Here is a 17,431-nt window from a genome sequence, read left to right on the forward strand (position 1 = left end):
AAAAAGACTAAAATACCGCCAAATTCTTTAAGTTTCAAGACCTTAACTACAACTAGCTAGGTTAAAAATAATTTATTTCAATAATACACAAACCAAAATCATTGAACCTGAAACTGGCGCTTCAGAACATTTCGATATATAATCATGTCGGCGGACATTAAAAATAAATCGGACGCAGTCATTATGTACACGTTGAAGTTCTTGAGAAAGTTCAGTACTTAGGTCGCTGTATAAAACATCACAGTAGTCAAAGTGAGACATTATAATGGTCTAGAATTTCTTCGAGTTTTGTAACAAGGAAAATTTTCAGTCGTTTCAAAGAGTGCATTACAGAGAAAACTTTTCTACAGATATATCTGATTTGCGTATTTCAGTTCACATTAGAGTCGAAATAGATGCCGAGGTTTTTACAGTAGCACTGAAAGGAATTATTGTGTTGTTGAGAGACCCAGGCTGAAGGCTGTTTATATTAATAGAAGGTAATAGCCTTTGCTGCCCTAAAAGAATGGCTTGGGTTTTATCTGGATTGATATTTAGCCCAAATTTTCTTGTCCAATTATTGATTGGCAAAAGATCGTCACTGAGGGTGGATAAACGTGCATTAATAATATCAATATGTCTTCTTTTTGTTCTATACATCGCTACTCTACTTAACGTATGTATGGACAACCATTCATCGCTACCCCTCTTTTGGAATTGCTTTTTGATAATGCATACAATTCGTTTTCCCCTCTATTGCATAAATGTGTATATATTTGTTTAGGTGTGCTGACTCGAAAGCAAGTTATGTAATTACTGACAATGTGAAAAACAAGGAGTTTCTATGTGAATGTCTGCAACTTTGAGCGAATGTCCTTGAGTTTTATTTTAATACGGCCATTACAAATGCTAGACGCACTAAAATTGCAGAGTTGCTTAAAATCAAATGGTATGTTAGTGGCTGTCATAGGAATATGTGGGATAAAAACATTTTCTCCTATCGTTTTGCCAGTTAACATTGTCATTTCTTTTACGTTTTGCACGAGTTTGCCACACAAATTCGCAAATTTTGGTGAGTCAATATTTCGCAATAGTACTATTGGTGATTCAAAATTAAGTATTAAATTATGTGTTGGCAATATTCGTGGTTTCAAAGAATTCAAGAATGCAGTTGGTAAAGCACAGTCTGTTCATTATCTACAACTGTCTCGAGAAATTCATAATGCGATTCTGGACTACGTAAAGATACTTATTGCATGAATTGTGTAGATTTTGGCCTTCAAGTTGTATATCAATAATGTTATTTAATTTCGTGTTACTGTATATTTCCATAGACACATAAAAGTCGATGTTGAATACGACAGACAATAATAAAGAACAATTGACTGTAGAAGATTGCATTTTAATATTATACATGAATGTTTGATCGTATCTATTTCTATTTTTCATATTTTTTAATAAACTAAACTCTCATTTGCCCGATTTTTCTCCTGGTTATGAAGATTAAATGTAGAAATTTTGGCAAGTATCGGTCAAAGCGTGTAGATTTGTATAGAAAACACACACACACGCTCATAGTAGAGAGTATTGTAACTTAGTAGGTAGGTTTATTATAGTCATAGGTACGTAGTAAATAAGTTGAAACACTAGCCATTATTATCATAAAACGACAAATTTTAAAATTGTCAGAATGTCAGAATATTCAGAAATTCATATTTACAGTATTTTGAAAGTTCTGGTAGCCTATATTGTAAATATGTTAGGTACTGTGAACTGATGTATTGAAATTACAAAGAATATAGTATTACTATGTAATGGGGCATGCAGTTAATAAAAAAAACACACACGCACGCACGCACACACATACACACTCTCTCTCTCACTCTCTCTCTCCCCCCCCTCTCAGCCACATTGAATTTTATAAATAAGATGAGTCAAGTAAAGTACATAAATAGATTTAAACATCAATCGCACGTGGAAAGTTCCCGCACAGTATTAAAACGATTAATAGCGTTACATATGAAGATTGCGTAATGTAAGTTTAATAAAACAAGTGTTTAATTACATCCACTTCGTTCTTGTGTGAAAAAACAGATTAATTATTAATTAATATAACATAAAAATGCATTTTCTTGTAGAATTAAATGTCTGTCTCATAATATTAATAACCAATTTCTGTAATAGCAATATACCAAACGTATGTGGAGAATTCCCACTTTGTAGTCAGATCACATACGAGTATATTATATCAAATTGGCCATTCCCATATTATGAAATGCAGCATAAAAAGAGAGCAATCATTAGCCTCCAATGTCGAAAAGGAATTTTTTGCTAATGACCGCTAGATGGAAGTACGATTGCAAGCTGTTACTCCATTTTCATAAGGGGTTTAACGTGACTTCATTTGCAGTCGCTAGATGGCAGCATAGTGAAACTGATAAAAGGTTTTGTCTAAAACGGCAAATCCTGTTACATATCAGGGCGGCGTAATACATCTTGCATCAAGTATTTGTTTTCCTTCTCATCGCTTTTGTCTGGTATTCAGTATAGTATTCTCATGTGGTACAAATTCCCGATGTGTACCTTTTAATTTAGCACCTACAAACGAATGAGACGAGAAGTTTTTCTAAAATGAGAAATTTAATTGATTTTTACAAGACGCACGGAACTCGGGCCGGTCCGCCAACAGCAGCAGCAAACGCAGCAGCAGCAGGCGACCATCCCTTCGCTTTTGGAAGTGCCCGTTGCCGCGCCTCTGTGGTCCACCGTGGCAGCGACAGCCCCCCAAACTGCTGCCAATAATGTAGGACCCCTTTCTCAGCGCCCTAAGCGCAACAGGGGCAGCAGAAAAGCTACCACGGTAGAGTCCATCTCCGCCCCTGTCCCACCGGCCCAGCAGGAAGCTATTGCAAGCACCTCGAAAGGCCCGACCGGTCAAGGCGCGACCTTGGACCAAGTTCAGCATTTTGCCGAGGCGTTGCAATTAGCAAACCCTAACCTCCCGCTCGCCCCAATCCTAGAAGGATTAACCAGAGTGATAGTTCTCCTTATGGAGAATCCTATATCTGCCCTCCCGGAGATATTTAAGCTCCTAACCTCCCTCGTTTCTCTCAATGGCCAGACGAAGTGACGGAGTTGCTAGGATGTGTATATGGAACTCCAGGGGCCTTAGACATGATAGACATGAGTTCAGGGCTTTCCTAGACGCTAATAATATAGACGTAGCATTTATAACAGAAACGTTCCTGACACCCCAAGTAAATTTAAGATGCGCGGGGTTTAAAGTCTATAGACAAGATAGAGCGGGTAGAAGAGGCGGAGGTGTATCGGTGTTCGTTCGTTCTACGATCGCGCACTGTGAGTATCTCCTTCCCCAGCTAGCGGCATTAGAGGCAGTGGCTATTAGAGCCTACATAGGCAGACTCCCCTTTCTGCTTATGGCTGCCTACAGTCCTCCGGGCATACTAGATGAACGCGATTTAGATATAGTGACAAGTCTATCCGATAGATTCGTAGTCGCCGGCGACCTCAATGCGAAGCACGCTAGCTGGAACTGTCAACGCCCCAATCGGCAGGGCGATAGGCTTTTTCTTAATTCTACAGGAAACGGATACGTCGTGATGGCCCCTAGGGAACCCACACAGGTACCGGATGCTGCAAATCAACTGCCTGACATATTAGACATCGCTCTGGTGAAAGGTCTCACAACTAGAGCGAGACTAACAACCCTGGATGATCTTCCGTCCGACCACCTACCGGTGATAATGGAGATCATGCACCCAGTCGAACTCTCCCCAACCGCTGAGAAATTCAACTACAAGGCGGCAGACTGGGTGTTCTTCCAAGACCAGGTAGCCGCTACGCTTCCACCACTCCCCCCTGAAGTCACTCCGGCAGGGATAGATAGGTCAGTTAGCGACCTGACGGAGTGCATAAAGAAGGCAATGGTTGCTGCAATACCGAAACGGTCTTCACAACCGGGACGGATGCAGCTCCCAGCCTATATTAGAGACCTAAAGATCGCCCGCAATACAGCAAGAACATTGTGGAAGCGTACTAGGTTAGATCAACATAGAATAGAAATGAACCGCTTGCGCAGGCGGATCAGTGAGGCGGTCCACGAAACGGTCGTGGATGCTTGGAAATCCAAGGTTGAAACGATGGACAGCAGAAACATGTCAGATGTCTGGCGTGTATCTCGAGCTCTGTCCAATCCGTCTCAATCTATTCACCCATTAGTAGTCGGTCCAGATGTCACGGCCTTTACTCCTGAGGAGAAGGCTACCGCACTGGCAGACGTTCTAGAGACCACTTTTCAACCCGTGGAACAAAATTTAAACTTGCCCCATATCAGAGCTGTTGAGGAATCGGTTCGAGACCTCCTTAGCAGGGAGCCGGAAAATGGGATACGACCTACGAACACCCACGAGGTCGCCCATTTCATTCGTCGCCTCGGCCCTCATAAGGCCGCAGGAGCCGACGGTATCCAAGGAATTATATTGCAGCATCTCCCAAGGTCAGCTATGAAGCGCATAGCAGAGATAATTAATAACATCTTGGCTTCCGGTCACTATCCCATTCCCTGGAAAGAAGCTCACGTAGTTCTCTTTCCAAAGCCCGGAAAGGATAAGACGAATCCAAGCAACTATAGGCCTATTAGTCTCCTCAGTTGTCTCAGCAAACTGGCGGAGCGGGTCATACATAGACGCCTCACTGAAGTAGTATTGCCCCAAATCAGGAACGAGCAATTCGGTTTTCACCCTGGTCGTTCCACTACACTCCAGGCACTTCGCATGACGGAGGACATTACCTGGGCTATGAGCACGAAGCGTGTAGTAGCTGCAGCTTACCTGGACATCGAGCGAGCATTCGACAAGGTTTGGCATGAGGGACTCCTCGTTAAGTTACTGGGCATGGGAGTCCCAGATGGAATGATACGCCTCATTTCTAACTACCTCCGAGGCCGTACATTCAAAACCCGTGTAGGCACTAGTTTCTCCACCCCCCGTGAAATTCACGCAGGAGTCCCACAGGGTTCCATTATCGGGCCCATACTTTTCAATATATTCATTAATGACCTCCCGTTTCGCTATATCCACGGCAGAAGTAGTCATCTGTATATCTATGCAGACGACACTGCCCTCTTGGCGATGGGCAAAACCTATAGATTAGCGTCCCGTAGATTACAGTCGATCTTAGATCACCTCCAGCCGTGGTTCCACGACTGGAGAATCAAGGTCAATATAGAGAAATGTCAGGCCATACTCTTTTCACTAAGAGCGAGGCTCGAAGACATACCACCACCACCCACACTTTTCGGACGAGAAATGCCGTGGATGAACCAAATTAAATATTTAGGGATCATTATGGACTCTCATCTCAACTTCCGAGATCACATCCAATCCCTTCTTCGTAAGGCCAACGGGCTGATAGTTAGACACTATCCCATTCTGGCGACCTTAACTCCTGACAACCTGAGGGTAGGACTTACCATGTATAAGGCCCTCATTCGCTCTGTCATTACCTATGCCGCACCCGCATAGGGGTTTGCGGCAGTGTCCCATCTCCGTAAACTCCAAGTTGTCCAAAACCAGGTGATTCGACTCATTACCCATCTCCCCCGAGTCGCCTCGAGAAGAAAGTTCCATGATGAACTAGAGTTGCCAACCATAGACGAGTTCATTGCTCGACTGGCTAGGAACCTGTATGCGGAAGCTCGTGCTAACCCCAACCCGCTCATATCTGGCCTCGGCCAGTATGATCCTAGGTTACGGCGTAGACACCAGACAGGTCCATTAGCTATACTATTGAGACAGGAGGACAGGGAGGCTGGCGTTACTCCCAGGTTTTGGTAGCCACGACTCAACTCCATGAGACTCCTTGGATAGTGCAACCGCTGTAAAATGACCTTGTCTTAACTGGGCTAAACAAAATCCCTCCATAACATTATCTACTTTTGTTGATCGATGGAAATCTAATAGAGCCAATTGGCTAGTATATATCCATCGATTCATAGAGTCATTCAGCCTAAGAGCCAACTGGCTAGTCTCTGATATTGAGACAACTCATCCTGCCTAAGGTTTTTCCGTGGTTTTCCTAAGGCGCTAAGACAAATGTCGGGATGAGCCCTAAAAGAAATGGGCCACGGTCCTGCACTCATATCCCCATGAATCTCCCTAATTAACAATTACATCTCTCCCCCCTCTTCGCAATTGAGCCATCATATAGCTAAATGGCTGGTCTCGAAATTGAGACAAATCAACAAGGCTCATGACCTCCTACATAATAGCCAAATTGGCTAGTCTCTTATATGAGACAACTCACCTTGCCTAAGGTATTCCGTGGTTTTCCTCAGGCGTAAGACAAATGTCGGGATGAGCCCTATAAGAAATGGGCCACGGACCTATATGCCCTTCCCCATATATACTCCACCTTTATTATAAATTATGTATGCCCTAGTTCAGATAATATTAATAGTCTATTAAACATACGAGGTCACTCAATAAGTCGCAAATTGAAAGGACAGGGACCTCTCAAATTGCAGCTTAGATTTCACGGCGCTTCTTCCGACGGCCTTCACCTGCTTTGTCATCGAACAACAGATGACGGCGTCTTGCCATCTTAACGGCAAACACCAGCCAACTCCTCCTCGCCCCGTTCCGTGATCAATTGATCAATCTCAGCCCCCCTCGCGTATGTGGTACCTAAGAGGTTACGTCCAATTTCGGCATCCCCTTCAAAATTTTCTAGAGCTCCTTCAGGGGAGCAGCGTAACCCGGAGTGAGACTAGTGGCCAACAGGCTTGGAGCTCACATATTTAGTTTTGTACAGCCCCCAACCCCTTGCAAGGACGCGTTTTGCGTACCTTTTAAATTTTCCTCCCAATTCTCCTTCGATTTTTCGATTTTTACAAAATAATAATAGATCTGTTGAGATTTCAAACATTCTCTTAATATTTATATACATCTTCCAGCAAAGGTAAGTAATAAAATAAGTCATTTTTTAGGATATTTTAAGTTTGGATGATTTTTATTAATTATTTCTCTCTTCCCAATACAGTGGTTGTACTGGCCAATAATTAGGCCTGTATCGACTGTAGCTCTCTCGAAATTAAACGGCAGAAAAAGAATGCATAGAAACAAATTAATACAGTATTTGCGAGCAGGCGATCGAGATTTCATTGTTTCGTTTTAAGCAGTTCTCTATAGGGAAATGGCGGAAATCAATGAAAGTACAGATTTGGTAAACTATTTGCATTCATTTCTCTTAGAATTTACAGAAATGTTCGTCTATATTTTGCAACACTTATAACAGCAAGACTGCAGAGATACGTATAAGAAGAGCGTTAAGGAATGGCGAACAAATCAATGTAGAACCATAGAAGAATAGTTTTTCTCGAGTGATCGTATCTCTCCACGGGAAGTAATGAATTTCACTGATCTCTTACGACTTTTTGGTGAACTATAAGTCTAGATGGTAAGTCTGATCGTATAAGGACAATCTTCCTATTCAGACATAGACCTACCTCTCGGAGGGAAGTCTGTACAGATGTCTCCGATAAGTATAGTAGAGGAGACAAGACCTGTCCTGTGACCTTATCATACGCAGTGGCTACATTACCAGGTATGTAGGGGAGAAATAAGGTTTAGTCTGAAGTAATTTCCGTGTCAGTACATTCGTTTAATATTAACCAAACCGAAACAAACTTTGTTTCTGATCTCCCATTCTTTCCTCTCTCGCGTAGCTCACATGTCAAGTCTCGCCTCTCGAACGGTATTTGCGTGCAAGGGGACCTTATGAAAGAATACATTAACCTTGGTGATAGAATGATAGACATTCTAGTCAAGTAAATTTAGCTGGGACAGCTGGTATTACCAGTGCTTCAGTTCACATTTTTCAGTTCAGTGACTCGTGTGTGGTTTGTACTTTTGTACGTTCGTACGTGACCTTGATCCACCAGTTCGAAACGCACAGATAATAGCGGATATGACTTCTGGAGTGTGCGAGAAATGGCTGCTGAATTTTTCTCGAGCCCTTTTATTTACGAACAGAGCAAACTACAGTCAGCCTGAGTTGCATAAAACGTATAAGAAATAACTGCCATTCATGAATTCCTGTCTCTGAAAACTCAAGAATGTATGTGTTTAAAAAGTGTAACTCTATAACCTATTTATTTGTCTTTCTTTCTTCTTCTACCAACAGTTTCAACGGCTTCGCTCTCTGGCTGCCAGACATCTACAATCGCCTTTCCCAGTACTCCGAGAAGTACCCCAATCACACTCCGACAATCTGCGAGGTGATTGATGCTTTGAAGTCCAGTACTGCTATCGTCATACGATCGCCAGATATTCTCAATCAATCTTCCGCAAATCTGACCATAGAGGAACACGTCAATTGGACATACGGAGAACCCAGAGGCCTAAGTGCTATCGACACGCTCGTCAATTTCTCAATTAATTATGACTACGAGGGTGTGATTCCATTGACTAATGTGACCAGCGATATAGTATCGTGTACATCAGTGAACCCAGATGTATTCAGAAATGGAATGCTCATAGGGTGTGTGTGCATGGTAGTATATACTACTGCTGGATACATAGCCAATTTCATCAGAACACACAAGCTTATACGTAAGTTACTGTATTATATTATTATATTAAACTAGAGTGTAATTTTCTCCTAATATTCATATTTATAGATTATTTATTTAAAATATTTGCGGGTAATCATACAAAACTGCAATGTTATTTTTTATTATTAATGTTACTTTGCAGTAACACTCGTACCAGCATTATTGGCTACAAATCTAGAGTATGCTTCCTCGATTCCCGGCAAGGATTAATATTTATTTTTCCTACGTACCGGTATGAACTAGATGCTTTACTTCTCATATATTTGCGCTGCGTTGTTTTAAGCTTTCATCTGGCGTCATGCTGACCACATTATAGAATAGTCCCATCACTTGTAGACGGCTAGTGTTGGTTCTCAAAGACTAAATAAGCAAAACTTGGAAGTAGAGGTTTATAATAATAATAATAATAATAATAATAATAATAATAATATAGTAATAATGATAACAACATTATTGAATACACCCTACTTTACCATGCCGTCTATCAGTCTGAGCAACGATTTCTCATACATTTTTGGACAGCTTTTAACATACTTAATTCTACCGAGTATGACGTCCATGAAATGTAGTAGTACAATTAAACATATGAACTAGATATTTACTCTATATCGTCTCAAATATACCTTTTTAAATTTGGTTTCTTATAAGAAGTGGAGTAATAATTGTAAATTTCGGAGGAATTCTTTATTATTTACATAATCACCATCTTATCGAAAACTTTTGGAACAAAAACATGGTTCCATGTTCTTGTCGTGTCACGTCACATGTCATATAATATCGTATCGTATCATATATAAATATATACAGAAATATAGGCCTTTCCAGTAGGCTATATATATACGTATACCGGATGACTCAAATAGTTGTTCTCAACTGAAGGAGCTTACAGAGGGATTAGAATATAACAATTTTGCTATAGTAACTCGTGGTATAGAAAGGAAAATACACGATGCACAACATACCAATGAAGTAATAGTAATTTGTGAAAAACTCTAGGCATAGGCAAAGACTATATGAACTTAAGAATTAAGTTTGTACAGGGATATCTTTTATTTTTACCTCAATATTTATTGTACCTGAGTTTTTTAATGTACTTCACTCCCAACCTCTCTACTATGTAGTAATACTCACCCGTCCTCCACACAGAACCAAGGCCGCATATGCAGAGTCGTCTTACTGGCACAGTAAACAATACTGAGTGAGTGAATATAGTTCCAGAAATATTGTCACGTTTTCCAGTAAATCAAGTGCATTCAATATTGAATCATATTTTCGCACAAGTACTGTGCGTCAGTTTGCTTACGTCCTGGTTTCCCCCACCAGCTTCTGCCGGCCACTCTGTAAAGGCTAGTTGCAGGGCTGTCTTAGCTCTTTTCTGAAAACATTTGCTGTTAGGAATTGGACGTCTACGTAATATTACACAACTGTTTAAAATAACTTAAATAAAAGGGCCTCGTTAAATAATTAATTATCACGTGATTTCCTCCCTTTCTACAACCCTACGATATAACCACTTAGACGGACAGAGTAAATTTATCTGTGCAGATCGAGCAGAATTGAATTTACAGTACGTAAAATACTCTGTTATAGAGTAGGTATAGAATTATTTCAACATAAGTTATTGTTTTCAGGTACGAAGGACGAAATTGGAAATACAAATTAGGTATAATATAGTGCGATAATAGGCAAAAAAGAACTGAAGCTTGTATCTAAATGAACGGCCACCATTTTCAACAATTTGTTTAAATATAAGCTTACGTACATAATTTGATAATTTTTCAATTTAAATGTATTCTCTATATTGTATGCTAATGTGCTAATGTGCTATATTGTATAATATACACTGCATAATGAATACGTCTGCATGGATAGCTCAGTTCGTAACACTTAATGTTAAAAACTGTAGTACACTTTGATTAAATAAAAACCGAACGAAAATTGTCAAACTCAGAATCGTGATATTTCCTAGTTTTATGTAAATGGATGCACTGCTTTTCTTCCCTCCTATAACTAGTGAAGTGATTTCTTTGCATTCTATGCTAGTACCAACAAACTCAGGTCGTGGAAGGGGGTAGCAAACAGTGTTTCCAGTTCTCAACCGTTAATCCATAGGTATAGACAGGTTAATATTAGAAATGTTAGTAAAATTAAAATGATGTCTGGTACAAGGTGCAGCAAAATGTATAATACATTTACATAATACAATGCTGCATATCAGTACATAACAATGGCAGCTTTGGAATTGTTTGTTTATTTCAGGAGTTCTGCCATTTCATTTGCGATGAATCAATGGTACATACAAATATGCATTCAGGTTGTGGAAGCTTTTATTCGTTTAAATAGTGTAATAGCAGCTCAGCGTTTCTTTCACTAAGGACATCGTCATCGTGTTCCTGACAGACGGACAATTGTGCGAATGGGTCCAGTCTTAGAGGGAACTTGGAAAAGAGGAAAACAAGAAATCGTCAGGTAGGCCAAGAACCGTCCGAACGCCTGAGAATGTTAATCGTGTTCGAGCAGAAATGTAGTGAAGTCCACAGCCCTCAGTCAGTCGATATTCGCTGCACATCAGTCCGCGATCGCTTCACCGGATATTGAAAGCAGATTTGAAATTACATCCTTACAAGCTGAAAGTTGTTCATGAGTCACGTCCAATTGACCGCTACATGAAAATAACATTCTGTGTGCAACTACAAGAAATGATTGCTGAGAACACTATATTCTGTCTAATTTGCTTATGTCAGATGAAGCACATTTCCATTTAACCGGATTTGTCAATAAGCAAAACTTCCGGTATTGGTCAGACACCAACCCTCAGTTGCTTCACGAAACTCCACTGCACAGCCCTAAAGTTACAGTGTGGTGCGGTGTAGGCAGATTTGGAATTATTGGCCCATACTTTTTCGAGGATCCCCAGGGTAGAAGCGTTACTGTTAACTCAGAACGATATATTCAAATGTTCAATACCTTCCTGTTACCTAAATTAAGAAGGATAGGACATCTTGACACATTGTTGCAACAAGATGGGGGTACTGTCCACACAGTCAATATCAGTATGAACAGATTGCTACAACTGTTTCCGAGCCGATTAATTTCTCGCTTTTGTGACATCCGCTGGACCTCCAGATCCCCGGACTTATCAGTTACAAATTTCTTTCTTTGGGGCACTTACCGGATGTAATTAAAAAAAAGCATCTGTTAGCATTAAAGTAAATGGTAAAATGTGTACATTGTTTGCAAGTGAACTGTATTTATAAATATGCAAAAATTCTTTTACAATTCATTGTTCTTTTTGTACCATACATTTTGCTCCACCTTATTACATAAGGACTTGTTTGTCACATTTAGTGCAAGCATTCGTTAAAACTCTGGCGTATTCTGTCAAATATCCCGGACGCCTCCCAAACCAAATCAGATGCTCCAAGTAAATGACAAAGTGATTTTGATTCTTCCAACGATGTCTCGTAAAAGAGACTTTTGATATGCCCCCAAAATAAGTAATCAAGAGACGTCAAATCAGTGGAGCGAGCTGGACTTCTTCTTCCGATACAACGCGCGGGATATAAGAGATTTAGAAAGACTCGTACAACAAGAATAAAGCATGCTGGCGCTTCGTCCTGCTGCATCCATATCTTCTGAAGAATTATAAATGGCACGTTTTCTAGCAGCTCTGAAACAGCTTACTGCAAAAGTTGTGAACCTCTCCAATTTATATGTAAGATGCAAAGTATGATTATTTTCATTCGCAATGTAGGTCTTGACATTACGGGCTTGTACTTCAGACATCAGAGATTCCTATTAGAAAAATGTTATATTTCGATCCCTCCGTAGTTTAAGCGCAACATTTTGAATCACTTTGTATATAGCTCAAGTACTTATGGGTTGCAGTTTCAACATGTAGGTTTACACCTACGTACGTTATATTTTCACCTTGTTGGCAGGTATCTACATGCTCGTCACTAGCATCGAGATATTATCGCTGTACTTCGTCAACACAGAAGTGGGGATAGTGGCTTTGGCTTCCCTCTTCATAGCCACGACCGGCGTCTGTGTGAACATGTTGAACAGTATTGTCGTTGAGAACATTCCAACACAACTCAGGTATGCAGTACTCCACCTACTAATTGATAAATATTCTCTTCAAAGTAAGTTCAATTCAATTCAATTCAATTTATTAAGCCATTAAACATACAGTGATAGGCTTCGTCACAATACAGAAGGGGGGAAAAAACATACATTTGAAAATACACATATCATTGAAAAGAGTAAAGTTTAATTAGAATGAAAATACAAAACATTTTGAAACTCTAAAAATTAATGAAAACACTTCACTCTTAATGTAATATTTGTAACTAAATGTAAACAACTTTATTTATTAAAAAACAAGTTTATATGAATTTATGTTAAAAAACTCACCTACGGAGTAGAAAGGATTAATTAAAAGCCAATTATAAAATCTAGTTATGAAACTATTGGTTGGTAACTTACAGTAGGCCTATAATGTTATATAATTTCAGCCCCATGACAGAAAAATTTGTACTAGTTTTATGTAATCTACAGTATGGAATATTAATTTGTTCACTATTTCTAATTTCATGATCATGTATACTCGTATTGGCTACTAATGAGTAACTGTCTATATTTTGTCGAGTGTAAAGGACTAGATCGTGTATATATGACATTTAATATCTGTGATTGTTTGAAAAGTGGTCGACAATGTTCAAGATAGTTTGATTGACATAGAATTCTAATGGCTTTCTTTTGCAAAATCAAGACACTCCCAATTTTGCTACCATTTCCCCAGAAAATTAAAGCATACCGAATTATCAACTAAAAGAACGAAAAGTAGGCACATGTTAAATAATTTTGAGTAACGCAAGTCACTAATTTCTTTAATAAATATATAACTCTTGGTAATTTTTTGTGCATATATATTCGATATGTTTTCCCATGTTAAACTGGAGCCTATAAAGAGTCCTAGAAATTTGGTATGCTTTTGTATATTGTCCTTTTTTCTTACATGATTTAGGCTAAAAGTTATGTTGATAGTCTTTCCTTGATTAAGCTAAAAGCCATTAGGTTCAAACCTTAAAGCCATCTGTGATAGAATATCACTGGTTAGAGCATGTAATTCATTCAGAGTAGAGCTAGTTGTCTTTAAGGGAACTGGATAGTGCTGTTAACAGTTTTTTAGGGTATAAATATGAATACATAACATATTTTTTTCCTCTGTTTTTATCAAACACACACTAATGTCCTTTGCACCGTGTGATAAACAAATGTTGGTGAGTTGTGAGCTGGTCATGGGAACAAATTATCTTACATGTTTTAATGCAGGAATGGCAGAAAAATGAATATCGAAAAAATAATAATTTTTATTGTTATAAATTCAGGAACCATTTATTTAGAAACAACATAAGTTAAAGGACTGAAATTTTGTATGCTAATGTAAATTATGTAGTTCTTCAAAGTGAATGGACTAGCATTTTAAAATATTTAATTCAAGTAGTGAAAACGAAGACAGACATGTCATATTTTTAGTACAAATAAATCTATGGGAATTTGTCGCATTGTGCTTATGTAATTGAAGAAGTATTATTTACAGTGTATTCCATTAATTTTCTCAAATAATATGTTTTTTGACATGGGGGAGAAAGTTTGAAAGGTGTGAAATTAAAATTTTTGTAATAGGTGTTCCTAACTGTTGACAACTGCAAATTGTCTTTTTTTTTCAATAGACTTCTCTTTCTGCCATGCCTATATTAAAACAATGAAAGATAATTTGTTTCTGTGGCCAGCTCACAACTCAACAACATTTGCTTATCACACTGTGCAAAGGACATTAGTCTGAGACTGGATTAATCTTGCTCAGAATAGAGACTGATGCTGGGCTTATATGAGGACAGCAATGAATCTTCGGGTTCTCTAAAACCGTAAGTAAATAAGTAAGTAAGTAGGTAAGTATTTGAATTCGTTCAACCCACACTGTGACACAACAAGCAATACACTTCCCTCTTCGACTGCACTCGAGCTGCAGGTACTATATTTCGTTCCATAATGTCTGACAAGCGATGTAAATATTGCCAGCAGAGGAGGAGAAAAGTATAATTGCTATCCAACCACTGGCAGAGATCTCATTCCACGCTTGTCTTGAAGTCGGGCGGAGATAGAACGCTTCAGTAGACTACGCCTCTACTGTACTGTTGTAGGCTAAAATCTTCGAATGTTTCTTTACAAAAGAGGATACATTCTTTACCTCATATACCACTAATTTGCGTAAAAATGACTAAACTCAGGGGCCTTGGTTATCATCTTTGCTCTTGCATACCGTTACATACCGCCTGATGTACAAAGAAGAAATATTAAATTTTAAGAGATAAAATCGATAGCATGGCTTTCTTCGGAAGAGAAATAAAATTGTGACTCCCGTACCGTAATTTATAGCACACAAAAGAATCCGTGAGTGAGAGGGTTCCAAGCAAACTTTACCGGCACGTCCAAATGTGTAAGTAGCGCAATGAACAGTATCACTGGCCTACGTGCGTTTGGATTTACCTCAGTCTCCGTCTGAAATCCATACCTACCCTGATTTTAACAAGTTCAAACTTCGTTAAGGGCGAAGAAAACCTTTCCAGTACAATGATATTCTTGTACAGAACTTCTGACTCGTACTGAGATACGTAAAATGAGTGAAATAGAAAGATGACGTGTAAGTGAATGAATGAATGAAATAGCCTATGAATTTCCCTTGAAGGGCTATGGCCTCCTAAAAAGGGGAGCTCTTTAGAGATCATGCGGTGAGCTAATCCGCATGACGGTAGGTTCTGTTCTATATAGGTTTTGTTATCGTTCGTGTGTGTACACTTGCACTCGATACTTGCAAACTGTAGCGATCTCCATTCTTCTCGGTTCTTGGCTGTTCTGGACCACCGGAGGTCCAGCTAGGCTCTTGAAGAAGTCCGCCCATCTGGTCCCAGGTCTTCCTCGGTTTCGCCTCCCGATGCGTGGGTCCCACGTGGTGGAAATATGCGCCCATCTGCAGCCTTGAAGTCTCGACACGTGGCCTCCCCATTTCCATTTCAGGCGTACTGCGAGAATATTCGCATATGTATGTAAAATACTACATGCGAGAGTATTCGAGTTCAAATACAATATTCTAAGTGAAGGTTATCAGGTGTAGTTAAAGCGTTAAATTAAACTAACGAAATCTAACATAGGAAACTTTGATCACACGTCATAATATGTCACCATGCTTAGCAGGAGAATCCTAGGGACTGATCTCTCCAAATATTAGTTCGCTGTCACCAATGCCATTGATCGTAGAAAACCACGTGGTTGATACAAATGCCGTTAAACAATCTATTTAAATTTATCAATGTTTTCCACAAAAGATCGTCATAAACTTATCTGATTTTGATATAACAGTATAATATTTTTATTTAATTTCATGATGAACGTTTTCTTTAAAAAAAAAACCATTATCAGATCATCATTAACCCTTAAACTGAATAGTTATATTATAAGCATTGAAAGACAATGGGTTTAAAACCAAAACATGTTAATGATGTAAAATCATACAAAGGATTTCATAAAACATTAAATATATATACAAATTTAAAATGTTCCACTACTCTTTCATCATATTTTCCCTGACACTTTTTTAACCGCTCTATTAATAATGTCATCTATTGAGAAGTAGCGAAACTCTTTCGAAGTTTGTCAATTTTTTTTTTATATCTTTGGTTCTGAGTTATTCCGTTGTTGGAAAGTTCACTTACACAACAAAACATCGTAGGTAAGATATCTTTGAACGCCAGCATACCAACGGTGTAGTAGTAACGAGAATTTACTGCACTGCATCATCTCTCCCGAGCTATGTAGGAGGAGGCGACGTTCTACGTAACGTGTAACAACAGGTTGATCTGTAGTTGGAGTCTGATGGCTCGGTCACACAGACAGCGGGCTGCCATGGCGATCAAACCTACCTCCGCGGTACATCGCGGCTGTCTGCGATCTGGTGATGCCAGATAGAGCGCAGCAGCTGACTGATCTTTACATAGAGAGCGTGCATAGCTCCGCAAAAGGCTTCTCAAGGTTCTTTTCTGCGGACATAGGATATTAGAGTGAAATTATAATGGCAAGCCAGTGGCGGTTCGTGCTTAAAATGACAAGGGGTTCACTACTTTTATGATATTACATAATTTTCCAACAATTTGAACAATATCTTATTTTTGAAACAATTAAAAAAATATTACAGTTCTTTAAAGTAGATAATTATCTTAAAATAAGACATGATGATGATGATGATGGTGATGATGATGATAAATTATCTTTGAAAGAACATAGCGATTTTTCCTTACGTTATCATTCTTTCATTATTCTGCCTGAAAACTGAACTAAGCTGTTGCCTAATTTCTGTTCTTCTTCCAAGGACTGATAAATCTAGGCAAACATTCTTATGTGCAATAGATTCCTCATGCTTCTTAATTTTCTGACACACCAGTGCACGTTCAGTTCGTATTTTTACCCATATGAAATAGCAGGCACGGGAAACAAAACAATTTGTTTGTAGATTCACAACCGCAAATCCAGCTGTTTCTTCCATATATTTTTACATTAAAAGTCCTGAAAAAATGTCTTACTTCGGCTTGTTTGTGGTTGCTTCAAATCGAGTTGAGGTAACGGTTTTCTAGGCTTCTTTATTTTACACTTATCTTCCAAGATTAAAACTGAAAAAATTGTTTGTAAGAGATATAAAACACTATTCATTTTCTTTGGAAACGAATACTGGTCACAGTCATAGATGAATATATTAAGACT

The 17,431-nt window shown here is 39.0% G+C and overlaps 1 protein-coding gene across 1 annotated transcript in view; it reads left to right on the forward strand.

Annotated features, from left to right (window-relative positions):
- The window catches only part of LOC138715331 (synaptic vesicle glycoprotein 2B-like), an 86,346-nt gene that overhangs the window by 51,622 nt on the left and 17,293 nt on the right, over positions 1-17,431 (forward strand). The window contains exons 8-9 of the mRNA XM_069848125.1: positions 8,182-8,609; positions 12,553-12,712. Of these exons, the coding sequence (XP_069704226.1) occupies positions 8,182-8,609; positions 12,553-12,712 (588 nt within the window). The remainder of the gene's footprint in view (positions 1-8,181; positions 8,610-12,552; positions 12,713-17,431) is intronic.

Source organism: Periplaneta americana, chromosome 15 (assembly GCF_040183065.1).
Source record: "Periplaneta americana isolate PAMFEO1 chromosome 15, P.americana_PAMFEO1_priV1, whole genome shotgun sequence".
Classification (NCBI taxonomy): domain Eukaryota; kingdom Metazoa; phylum Arthropoda; class Insecta; order Blattodea; family Blattidae; genus Periplaneta; species Periplaneta americana.